The sequence below is a fragment of the Micropterus salmoides genome, unplaced genomic scaffold (assembly GCF_014851395.1).
Source record: "Micropterus salmoides isolate LMB-PRFRI ecotype aquatic unplaced genomic scaffold, ASM1485139v1 Ms_hic_scaffold_10, whole genome shotgun sequence".
Classification (NCBI taxonomy): Eukaryota; Metazoa; Chordata; class Actinopteri; order Centrarchiformes; family Centrarchidae; genus Micropterus; species Micropterus salmoides.
This window is the reverse complement of record NW_024040041.1, coordinates 15,728,880-15,742,299: the sequence shown is the minus strand read 5'-3', so window position 1 is coordinate 15,742,299 and position 13,420 is coordinate 15,728,880. Positions and strand designations below refer to the sequence as shown.

General features: G+C 40.1%; 1 protein-coding gene across 2 annotated transcripts in view; it reads right to left on the bottom strand.

Moving 5' to 3' along the window:
• Positions 1-13,420, bottom strand: part of cacna1ia (calcium voltage-gated channel subunit alpha1 Ia) — a 98,900-nt gene that overhangs the window by 43,611 nt on the left and 41,869 nt on the right. For both annotated transcript variants that reach the window (XM_038698507.1, XM_038698506.1), the window contains exons 7-10: positions 7,087-7,411; positions 5,149-5,537; positions 1,220-1,371; positions 827-1,012 (exon numbers count right to left, since the gene is read on the bottom strand). In XM_038698507.1, coding sequence (XP_038554435.1) covers positions 827-1,012; positions 1,220-1,371; positions 5,149-5,537; positions 7,087-7,411 — 1,052 coding nt within the window. The remainder of the gene's footprint in view (positions 1-826; positions 1,013-1,219; positions 1,372-5,148; positions 5,538-7,086; positions 7,412-13,420) is intronic.

Below are 13,420 nucleotides of genomic sequence, written 5' to 3'. Positions count from 1 at the left end.
TGGTCTTAAGACCGTTCTTGAGACCAAGACCGGTCTCAAGTACTACAACACTAGTCTGTCTGTCTATATGTCAACAAAACATTAGGACAACTCTCCCTTTCCATTACTGAGATTTTACATTCGACCTAGTGGAATGAGTCTTTACTGAATTCATGTGATGGCAAATAATTGCCACATTTTACCACATTTTGCCACAATAATTGCCACATTTTACAATCAAAACTAAAGATTTCCATGCCAATGTTAAATTAAATCAATTTATCAATATGCTGATGGAATTTTAGATCTGTCAGTTTAATTGTTAACACTGTTCTTTGTCCTGAGACCTCTCTGTTTCATTTATTGGAAATTCAAAAGTTAAGTGTAGTCAAATATACAGCTGACGGAGAGATAAATAAGTCAAGGTACTCATAACCTTCATGCCAGAAGTAATTCTGGAGGTCAAAGAAAAAAAAGCCTTGATGCAGCTGAGACACGGTTTGGGCAAAAATGGGGTGGAACTCCAATAATTGGAAGTTAATCCTGTTATTTTGTTGTGCATTGGCCTTTGGCTAAGGCTGCCTGCACCAAGCTCAACTACGATGTTTTGTATATTTTGCATATTTTGCATATTTTTGTATTCGCAGGTGGTGGTGACAAAACAATCTGTCGTAGGCTGTTAAACTATCAGGCACAGTACGACACAATGCACATGTATAAATGCATATAATCTCTGTTCTGCTACTACACAGTCTTCACATAATTTCTTGACCTCTCTGTGTCTCGCCACTTCCTTTTGTCCGAGCCACATTCCACATAAGTACATGCCCCTGTGCCCCTCCGTTACCTGAAGATGAAGATGAAGAGCATGAGCAGCATACAGAAAGTGGCCACGTTGTCCATAGTCTTCATCAGCACCACCAGCTGCCGCCTCAGTGCAGGCATGAACCTCACCAGCTTAATGACCCTCAGCAGCCTGAAGGTCCTCAGCACTGACAGGCCGCCGTCTGCCTGGCCGATAATCTCACACACGCTGGGGTGTGCGTTGCGTCCGGTGGACGTGTGCATGTGTGTTTAACACAGAGAGAGACAGAGATAAAGTGAGAAGTTGGAAGAGAAGAAAGTGGAAACATTATAAACATTATATCTCATCTCTATTTATACATTTCGGTGTATACAACTTGCTCACTAAGTGGCAACCTTACTTAACAATCAGCAAATCATTTTGTAGATTGCAGACCTGATGATGACGATGATGCCATCAAAGATGTTATAGGGGTTCCTCAGGTACTCAAAGAAGCCAAATGCGGTCAGCTTTAGGATCATCTCCAGTGTGAACATGCTGGTGAAGACAATGTTGCAGATCTCCAGGATATTGGTCAGCTCATCGGGCTGGGAGGAGGCAGGTGGAGGGGTGGGGGTTGGAGGCGGTCACAGAAATAGAAATAGATAATGAAAACAGAAAGAAAGATGTGGAAGTGGGAATAGACAGAATGGCGCAAAGAGTGGTAGGCAAAAGATAAGAGGGGCTCCAGTTGTTGTCATTCCAAGTTAAAAAAAGAGCAGCGACAGAGACAGAGAGGCAAGTACAGACAAAGAGATAAAAAACATGGTTGATATTAAACCACTGCTTTGCAATCAAAAGATGCGGGAGCCACTGTGAGGAAAACAACTGTGTACACATCACATTTCTCCGCCTGTGCTGAAACGGCTGTCACTCAAACTGTCAGTCACTTGAAAAGAGAATTATCTTTTACCTGGCAAATAAAATTAACACATACAGCTTATCTTAGATAGGCAATAGACCGAGAGGAAGGGAAGAGACAAAAAATTGTGGGTGTTTTTTTAGCACAGCTGTTTATGTGAAATCGTAAAGGAAAACTCAGGGCACATCACATCAGCTATAATAGGAAACAGGAAAATGAGAATGGAGAGTGTGTATTGTCTGTATAGCACATGGTGTCAAACACTGGCTGCTGAATAGGAGACCATGTTATCTGGAATTGGCCAAAGAACACGAACCGATCACACACAAGAAACAAACACACATGCCCCAGTAAGTCTCGGGTTTATTTCCATTTGGATGTGCGTGTGCACCAGCAGACTTGCTTTATTCAAGGATATTTTTTTGTGTGTGTGTGTGTGTGTGCATATGGGTAAGTGAATGTGTTTTATGTGCGATACGGATCAGATGCTTTCTCTGATACTCCCTATGAATTTCAGTTTCAAAGCCAGCAGAGAAATAGCCAGCTAGCCCTGCCAAAGTTAGAAAAGCATGTCAGAGAAAAACACACTCTCCAGCCCCTCCCCTCCTCTAATCCGCTTTTTCTCCCAATCTATCTCCATCCCCCTAGTTCTCCATCCTTTTTTCTTTCTCTTTCTGAGTCTCATTATCAGGCAGACCCATCTCTTCCCAATCAATATCCTCCTGTCGATCAGGGGGAGGGAGAACGGTACGGGGAAGAACATAGCTGAACGAGGGAGGGAAAAAGAGGAGCGAGCTAAGGGGGGGTGTTTAGGAGTAGATGATGACATGATGGGGGAGAGCAGAGGAGAGGAGAATACTCGATTTTAGGAGAGAAAAAGTAAGAATAATAAAAGGGATGGAAGGAAAGGATAAAGCTCATGAGTTCAATTTTGACTACAAAGTAACAAACTAAAACGTCTTCTGAAACTCATTCGAGCTCAGTACTTTAGCTGTAGCTGGAAGCTGGTGGACTGCTTATAATGACATTACTCACCATCTATAAAAAAATTCTAATGTCACGAAACACACATTAAAAGAGATACTTGTAATGGGAATGTAGGGATAAATGTCCAAAGATTCACAGGCACAAACACGTTTCAGCCTTTAGCAGTTAGCTCTAACCTTGACCTATGTCCAGAACTCCCTCACCAGTGCAAACACAGGATATGAGATTTATTGCTATTGACAGAACCATCACATCCCTTGACACCACAGTTTAACTCAGACAAAATACCATCATTCCTCCCTCTTCTTGCCCCCCCACCCCCGCTTTCTGCTTTTCTTCTTCTTGACCCATTACCTTTCATTCCCTCACCACATTTCTCCTCATATCCTTATACCTGTGCCCTCCCATGCTCCTCTCCAAATCCTCCCTAATTTTCCATCCCCTGAATAATACTTCATATTTTGTCCTACCATACAAATGTCCTCCCCAGGTCCTCAGTCAGCATGTGAATGTTGCTTGAATATGAATGACTAAGCTACAGCTTCCAAGCCTGAATTCCAGGGTGCCAATTTCTCTTCCACCAGAGATGTCCAGACACGAACGCACATAGCATGAAAGCAAATAGGCTGCACCCTTTGATGATATTAGTAAGTTATAATCCAACATAAAATATCTTTGATAGTCAAAGGTCACTGAAAAAATTGCAAGGCCATACCTATACAGAACAATATGCTTTTTTAAAAAATGTAACCACACACTTGGCGGGAACATTTCCCTTAACAAGGGTGTGGTGCAAGTAAGGAATCCCTGTGGTTAGTCGTTTCAGTTTCAACGTTCCTGTTTTAGAATACATTTGCACAAGGCAAGAGCAAAACATGCGCTTGTATCACAGCTTTTGTGTGAGCCTGTGGAAACTGTGGAGAGAGAAAGACTCAAGAGACAGACAGACAGACAGACAGACAGACAGTCTGTGAGCGTGTGCATGCAAATGTATGTGTGCTACTGCATACATGCCTACTTTGACACGTACACGCTCGCTCACACACAGAATCACACAGGGAATTGAGCTGAAAACTGCTGTGTAACCGGCGTCTTCCTCCCTCTTCCCTTCTCACTCGCCCCCCCTCGTTTATTTTTAGAGCCTTCAGAGATGAAGGAAAGCAACTACTCTGTACGCTGTCAAAGAGTGTGTGGGTGGATGAGAGAAAGAGAGAGAGAGAGAGAGGTGGGGAGACAGAGGGAGAGTGAAACTGAGGTAAAAGAGAGTCAGAGTAGATGAGACACTCGGGGTAAGGCAGGAAGGACAGAAGGAAGGAAGACAGCAAGGACAGCGAGGGAATTATGGAGAGACTAAGGGGAGAGAGGTGGAAGTAAAATTAACAAGGGAGGGAATAGGGGAGAAAAAGAGAAAAAAGTGAATAGAGAAAACAGAACGGCATGAGCTCAGAGATGAAATGAAGGGGAAAGAAAGAGCGGTTTTATGTAACAGCTTGCGAGTGTATACCTGTGTGTGTTTCTGTTGGTGCATGCGCACAAATATAAAAAGATATTTGTTTACGTGAACACACAGACACACACACAGGACCACACACTGGACACAAATGGACGTGTATTGTGTGTGTGTGTGTGTGTACATGACGTGTACTCTTGGCAGGCTTCTCCCGCTCTCACACCTGCCTTGTCTGCCTCTGAGGAGCCTGGCCAATGTTAAAAGCCAGCTCGGTTTTGTCTACCGCTAGGCTAAATGTTTACACCTCTGTTGGGAAACTGCGCAGCAGTGATGCTCCACTCCCACACTCATCCTTGTGAATGTCATCTGCTATTATGATATTTCTAGCAGCAATGCTTCATCAGTAGCGATAGTGGTGATTTGTGGATGTGAGAGGGGAGAGAGAAATGATTACACGCTCTATTGACACTATAGTCAGTCTAGGATTAAAGACTTGCCTTTTTCTACGATGATGGCAAGGACCATAGTTTTTACCAGTTTCCAATACATTCACTATCTTTGTTGACAAATGACTGGTGTTTGGAATCAGTTCACAAATAAATAAGGCAATGTCTAAAATAAAAGCCAGTCCCCCATGAAGATGTAGAAGAAAAAGTGTTTCTCTTTTGAACAAAAACACTGCTTAACTATTTGATTAATTTATGGTGATCAAATTTACTTTTTTCTTCCTTCTTTCCTGCTGTTAATGGACCGAAACTCAATTAAAGCGAGGAGATTATGGCCTCTGAATGTTTTTAAGTGAAACACATGTTGCATGTGTTGAGTGGGCAACACACAGTAACAAAAGGAAATTAAGACAGTAGAAGTGAAAACACTGAGGCTTCTTACTTTAGTATGATCCAATATTTTAAAATGTAAATAAAAAATGAAGACCGCTCTCTATTAGTAGTTTCAAATCTCTCTTGGGTTTGTTTTGGTAAAATGTTTCCATTGCACATTGTGACAGCATGGGGTTTATCATCTTACCTGGTTGTGATGCTCGATGCCCATACTGATGGTGTTGATGAGAATTGCGATCATAATGCCCCTGCTGAAGTACTTGCTCTCCACAATGCCCCAAAGTTTCCTCCTCATATCATTCCAAATGTCTTTGCAATGTCCAAAGCATGTCCTCTTCCTCCTCCTCTCTCCATCTCCCTTCTCCTCTAGATGGTTTTCCTCTTTGCCCGTCTCTTTCACTGTGTCCTCCTCATCTTCCTCCCCGTTGGCGGAGGATCCCGCAGCCCTCGCCCCCTCTTTCAGTGATAATGCACACATAGGGCAGTCCTCGGGACTCTGAGGGACAGCCAAGCTGATGGAGTTGGCAAGTGGCTGAGAGTCGTGGTCTTGCTTGCTTTGGTGCGGACAGTGCGATGCTACACGGGTGAAGAGATGGGAAAGAGAGACAATGGATGGGCTTTAATTTCAGATTCATGTTCTTTTGCAATGCAAAATACACAGGTAGCAAAAGTTCAAAACTATAATTTTAACAGAACAGTATAAGCTTGGCCTTGCCAAAAGGTAAACAGTACATCAGCCCTAAAACCATCTATAATGCATCATGACACATTTGCAATCAAGCCTAGACAGTGGCAAAACCACATTTCATTTAACCTCTTGGAAACAGACACCTATTTCCAGGAAAAAAAGCCTAAAATAATATACCCAAAATAAATCAGGAATAACTCCTCAACCAATTCTGGTCTCTTTTGATAGGTCAGAAGCTAAGGAATATGAATAAACTGTAAATTAACCTATTTATTTAATGGAGATGCAATAAAGGAAAATATGGTATTTTTATCCTTGCGTGCAATATCACTGTCAAAACCATCATCCAACTGATTATAATGCAACTAAATATCTTCAAAGACACCTGGAACACAACTGTAAATTTGATGAAAAGGAACTTTCCTTTGCCTTATTGTTTTTGTTTTATTTTCATGCTCTCTATGCGTTTTTATTTTTAGCACTACATGTTTTATCTTGTAGCACTTTGGGATATGCTTAAATATAAAGTGCATTACAAATAAAATGTATTATTATTATTATTATATACAACAGTTATTGCACAATTTTTAGAAAAATATACCAGGCAAATGTTGACCACATTTACTGTTGACCACATTTACTGTTTATATGTTCACTTTTATTGTGAGTTTTCTTCAAAACACTATTTCTCTCCATACAACCACATTCCAAATAACATAAAGCTTCCAAATTTGAAATATTGATAAAAAAAAGTGAATATTCATCAACATTACTATGACCAAAGCACTCCCATGCTTTACAGACCCACAACTTGAGAACAGAATCATACAGGGCTGTAAGTGGGCTCTGTGGCCAGGTCAGTTGTTTGATATACTGGATGTCTGTGTAGCTACAAGGGGTCGATCGTTAGACGATGATAAAGACCGTCTGTACCAAAGCAACACTTCTCCTCTCCTGCGGATTCTGGCGAGAAACGAAACCTAAGAGCTCACAGAAAACAGCTGTTTTTGGACTGAAAACAGCGAAAACGGCACAAGTAAGTCAGCGGTTGTAACTGTATATGACTAAGGTGTGGGATGAGAGGAGAGATATAGGGAAGATAATAGCCATGTACAGTGATTTATGATGTGATATAAGCTCATTTAGATGTTTGATTTGTGTTTGGTATGGATAAAAATGGTTGGTTTGACGTTCTGGCCGAGCCTCCTAGCTTCCCGGAGATGTGTGGCATGCATAGGGTGACACTCAACTACGTTTTTGTCCTCCCCTGTACCGGGCAAGTCCGTACTTACCATCCCGCATTGGGTGAGCATTATTATCCATGAATTTCATGGTCAAGTCAAGTTGTCATTATGTTTTTTCAAGTCACTAAAACATGTCAAATGTTACCTAAATAAGACATATTCAGATGTCATACGATGAGGCCCTCCTACTCACATCTTGGGTGCCTGGAATGATGCCGCTCTCCGTTCACATTCCCCCCACCACGCCTGTTACCCCTGCCTCCGCCGGCTGGCGGAGGCTTGCCCCTCAGCGTGTAGTAGAGAGCTGCCGATCTCCTCTTAGCCTTGCGGAGGACGTGGCAGACCAGCTGGAAGAGCTCCTCGTAACAATCTCCTGGCTCGGCCATGCTGGCCAGGGTGGAGGAGGACAGGCATTGTGCCCTTTGCTCCTGCATCAGCTGGTGCTCCCGCTGTTTGGTCTCTGAGAACTGGGTGGCGATAACCACCAGGCACAGGTTGATCATGAAGAATGAACCAATCTGGATGGGGGTGGAACGACAAACAGAAAGTTAGCTCATGTATGGTAGAACTTGTTGGTTGCACAGTAAAGCAAAGCAAACAATTGACAATTTAGGGAACATGAGCTAATATTGTTGTGTAGAAAAGAGAGGGGGTAAGTTAGTACAGGGAGTTAGTACAGAAATCCCCATTAACAAACTTCACTGAGAAGCAACCCTAACTAAAACAATAAACTAGTACAGTGTCTTATTTAAACAATCAGCCTATGGCTAAAGCAGATGCTGCCCATTTAAGAAACATGAAATACGTGAAGAATTGGGATTTTCTAATGGTAAACCCAGACTCGCTTTCACATCAAGCTCACATACTTGCTGATTCTAACAATGTGTGCCAATCGCCCTGTAGAAATGTTAGCACACATGCTAAAGGTCTCTGAGGGCTGGCTTCTCACCAAATCGAGGCTGATTGGAGCAGAAAGACAGAGCCAACACATGCCCAAAGCACAGTTCCGCGTCTGGCAATCTTTCTCTTTCTCTTCCTCTTATTCTCTGACTTAACTTTCTCTCTCGCCCCTTCTCCAACTCAGTCTCTGTCTTTACTTTTCTTAAAGCCCATCCTCCACAATGCTTCTCGCGAACATTTCTTTACCAGTCAGTGAGGCTATATTTTTCCTCTTTTTCACAAAAGACCGTTCATTTTCTCATCATTAGTCAAAATGCAGAATGGAGGGATACTTGCAAAGAGGAGATGGGGCGCATTGTGAATGGTACGTGTTGGCTGACCCTTTTAGTGGCAGTAATGGGAATCACTACATGACTGCTGAAATGGCTTTTATTGGACTACTTCAAGCTGGTTACGGAACAGTGATTACATCAATATAAGTAATGCTGAACAACTCAAAAAGCAGACCGCTGGATGGATAGAGCAACTTGTAGGAGAGTCTCAGTTTTGTTCATTACAAATCTGATCCCGTTTCCCCTTTGGACAAAGCTCTCAGACAGCCACGTATTGAGAACACACACATATGCTGTACGCCTACAAGGCCAAAACATTTGGAGCAGGAGCACTCCATAAAACATGCCCAGATGAAATCCAGAAAACCCAAACTTAATGACCATCCACCTAAAGACTTTTATACACAGTGATCAAAAATGCAGGGGAAGGTGAAGGAGAGACTGGGGATGCTGGGAGGAATAAAAAAGAAGAGAGTCCAGAGATATTCATGGAGAGAGAAAGAGAGAGGAAACATAGAAGGGAGGTGTGTGTCTGTGGAGGGAGAAGGAGGAGAGATGCCCATCTGTGGCTTGTGGGTCAAAGCAGATCTGCAGGTGTGTGGGGCTTTGATTTCCCTCCAGGCTTGCATCTGTGTGTGTGTGTGTGTGTGTGTCTATTCAGTAATTCTGATCAGTAGACAGCTTTGTGCATAATCAGGAAGGGCAGTCAAATATCACGCATTCAGATGATCAGTGCATTATGGATGCATGCAAACACAGATACACACGCACGCACGCACAGACGCACGCACAACATAAACATTCACATAGACAAAGGCACGTGTGATCACACACACTCACACAGACACATATTAAAATGGCTTAGGCTACAACTGCATGTGTTTATGTGCTTCCATGCAGAAACTATCATATACATTTATATGTTCTCTCTTTCTCTGAAACACACACACACACACACACACACACACACACACACACGCGTACCTATCCAACAGTGCACCGTCGGAGTAAACTGCCAAGTGTGGACCTGTGTTTCCAGTCCTTTTGAAGTAAAATAAATATAATACAAAATTTACTTTTACTGTCTTTTAACATAATATTACTGCAAATTTGCTTTTTTTGGCTTTTTAAAGAAATTGCCAAGAGGGGACTTAGATCCTTAAACGATAGCTACCTATCCAAGAGGGGACCTCCATTGTTATGCAGTGGAACTGTCTGTGCTCATTCTCACCTAATGAGTGTTTTACCTTCAAAGACTTTCTTTGTTTCTTTCAAAAATGGATAATTTAACTTTAATGTGAGCGATGTGTAAACATTTCACCGTGATCCAAACTTTAATCACTTTAACTGAAAATAAATAAACTTTAAACTTTAATTCAGAAGTAACTTGCTGCATGCATTGATATCAAGCACTACAGTATTACCAACAAAAATTACTTGATCTAGGTTTCAAATACCGTTTAAATAATAATAAAATATCTTATTACACTAGTGCACTTATTTTAACTTTCTCTTAGGGAATTCATATTCTTCTGTGTGGGATGGTCATTTTTATGACCTGTGTGGAATGGTGATGTATGCATTTTAAAGAGTTACTTTGTATTTGCTCTTAATAACTGAATCTTAGACTGGTTTTGAATCACACATCCACTACACTCTGTTAAGGCTATTTGGATATCTTTAGGGGCTAAAGTCATTTATGAATATAATGAGGTCAGACAACAGATAATGAGTTATCCTTTTTCTAATAAGGATAATTTGACATTCAAACTATAGCATGTATGACAAACGAAAGCAAAAACAATAATACTTATGAGAAAAATATAATCTCAACTAAGCAGTCTATTGACACATGATTTGATAATATGCTTTTGAAACAAAACTTAAAGGCTCAGCAATAGTAGATTTCCTAACTAGTATTAAGCTTCAGACTGTAAGATAAAAGGCTACCCAAATAAATTGATGTCCTGATGGGTTTTCATCAGGAATGCATGGTATTTTCATGTTTGCATTAGGCCTACAGAAAAAAGGTCCACACTTGTATGGCATTAATGACATGAATCCACTGTTGGTTGCTACATAACGACACATGTCCCCTCTTAGATAGTATGGAGCAACAGTCACACTCCAACATCATTAAATATTCCTCAAGCATGATTTGTTATTATTGTTTTGTAATGAAATATGATGTCTCAGCTTTAGTTGATGGCTTAACCATTTTCAATCTTGACACTGCATCAAAATGAAGGGCTGCCCACAAGTCAGGAGAGTCATAAGTACTTTAAGATAAATAAATAAAAAGTAGGAACAACATGGTCAGCAGCAAGATACTTTGTATAAATTTTTTATTAATTGCTAAAAACATATTTATTAAGTTTTACTAGACCTTTGAAATGGTTTAGCCCCCAAATCTTCCAAATATGATATTGACCAATTAGGACATGATTTTAATCAATTTTACAATGTACTTGTTTCTTTAATCTATATTTATAGGTGTGCATTTTGTTTGTTGATTTGCATTACAGAAATGTCCACTGTTGGCTGGTATATAATGACACAAGTTCCCTCTTAGATAGCATGAATCGACACTCACACTGCAACATGGATGAGTAAAAAAGAAATGTATGATTCTTAAAAGAAAATTATAATGTAACCTAAATAGAATCTTTAGTTATACTTGTAAATAAGGTCTATTGTTATGTAACAAGTAATAGTTTCCAAATAACTCTCAATTAAGTCTTTTCCAACTCATAATATGTTCTTCATTCAAAAGTATTGCTCATAACTAGTTCACTGGTATTTGACGCTTATTGACCCACACACATTCCCTATTCTGAACTTGCCTCCTTTCTCCAAACAAAACATTAAAGCAAAAACTTTACCAACTTAAAAATTCAAGAGCCTGAAGTTTGATCCTCCACCTGAGAAGCTGCTGTCCTTTGCTAAGAAATGTGTAACCCACATTACCCATGACAAAAAGACTATTACCGATGACACATTAAATGACAGGAATCCACTGTTGCTACATAGGGCACATGTCCCTCTTAGATCCTATGGAGCAACAGTCACACTCCAACATCATTAAATATTCCTCAAGCATGATAAATAAATTTAAATTAGGAAGTAAATGGTCAGCAGGAAGATTCTTAATGTTCTTTTTTTATTTGCTAAAAACAGATTTATTATGAACTTTCACCAGCCCTTTGAAAGGATTTAGCCCCCCAATTTTCCCAGTATATTGACCAATTATGACAATCACAGGATTTCAATCAATTTTACAATGTACATGTATCTTTAATCTATATGTAACGGAATGCATTTTGTTTGTTGTTTTGCATTACAAAAATGTCCACTGTTGGCTGGTACATAATGACACAAGTTCCCTCTTAGATAGCATGGATTGACACTCACACTCCAGCATGAATAAATAAAAAAGAAATTGATAATTTCTAAGAGAAACTTATAATTTAAACTAAATATAATCTGTAGTTACTTGGGGTTTGAAGAGACACTAAGTTTACAAGACTAGGCGAGACACAATATTGGGTGCAAGTGTGAAATGTTAAGTAGTTCAAGTTCAAAGGCCTAACGATCATCATTGGTCGCAAGAAACCCTCCCCCACACTGCAGACAATCAGACACAGATTCTCACTGCAGACAATCAGACACACGTTCACACCCCTCACCTGCTCCAGGTCACCTCTCAGAGACAGCACTCACACTTTCTCCAGGATTTTGTATTTAGCTTAACTCTGCATTGGATGCTAATTCATAACACAGTTTCCTACAACCACAAAAAGAAAACGGTAGAAATATATGTAGAACATATGTTTAGTAAAAGTGCCCAAACACCCAATTCTAATAAAAATCTGATGATGGTACAGCCAAAGAGAGAAAATAAATACAGGAGAGAGGAGATGCATGCTAATAAGCCACAGGTTTGATTAGAACTGGGCCACTGCAGTAAGAACTCATTTGTGTATGGTGCACATGCTCCTGAAGACACACGCTCATAAACTGAAAGTTTCTTGCTCTCTTCTCTCTTAACTTTGACCCTCAATTTACTGTATACTGCACTATAATGGCCACTCTACATTTTGGGTTTCAACAATACGCTTAAAAGAAATGTATGCCAGTTTGTATAGCATATTTACAATATTGGTAAGCCTGAGAGAAGTTCTCACCACTGTTAAATTATAGTATCCCTGACACAAGTGGCATGTAACACAAAATAAATTAAACACTCAATAAACACAATTAAGGCAAATAAAACAGAAGCCTTTTAACTACATAGCCTAAATACCTATGGTAGAAGCACAAAAAGCAAGGACAAATGACCAAATAATAAAAATCTGAGCAAGATAATAAGGCATTATGTTGGTTCTGAGACAGGCTGTAGGTAACTCCACCACTACACTTAATGTACGTAGAAGTTTAAATTCATCAGAAGAGAGTGACCTAGAATTTGAATGACTATGAATGCCTGGTTGACATTCATTGTAAGCCTTACATATTAAATGATTCCCACTGCTTGTAAACCTTTTCAGTGACTTTAAGCATTGTTGATCATGTGTCAGACCAATCAGAGAGACCATCAGTCTTCCTTCTTTTGAGATAGATTTCCATCCAAATACACTATATGGACAAAGGTGCTACCCCTGTCCTAATAAATTTGGTAGGGGCTGTGTTTTCATGGGTTGTTAAGGGAAATCTTGCCTATGGATTTAGAATGGGATGTCATAAAAGTAATGCGTAGGTGTTGCTGTATTTTTGTCCATACTAGTGTAATAAATTCCATATTATACACAATCGCTTTAAAATTAATTTGGTGATATTTTAAAAGTTATTCAACCCCATTATTTGGGGGTGTACTAAATCGCACATATGTATGGTTATTATACTAATTCTTAGTAGATGTTTTCTGGTGTAAAACACCTTATTTAGCTACTTTTTGTGAGTAGCTTGTAACATAGGGTACAATTTTCAACAAAAGTGGAGTATTGTCATCCGCTCTTTACAGTTTCAAAATATCTCCCACAAGACTCCAGAGAAGTTGCATTACTAAAGGCCAAGTCACTGGTTTGCGATCTTGACGCCCTAACGACCATCGTCAGCAACAAGAAACCATCCCCCACGCTGCACACAATGGAGAACAATGACTGAAACTTCACAACCCTCACCCAAGATGACTTCTCAGAGACAGCTCTCAACATTTCAACCTTAAAACATTTGTGAATCACATAGGCTCTAGTCACTTAAATGTAGAGGATTCTTTTAAATCTACATCATTAACTG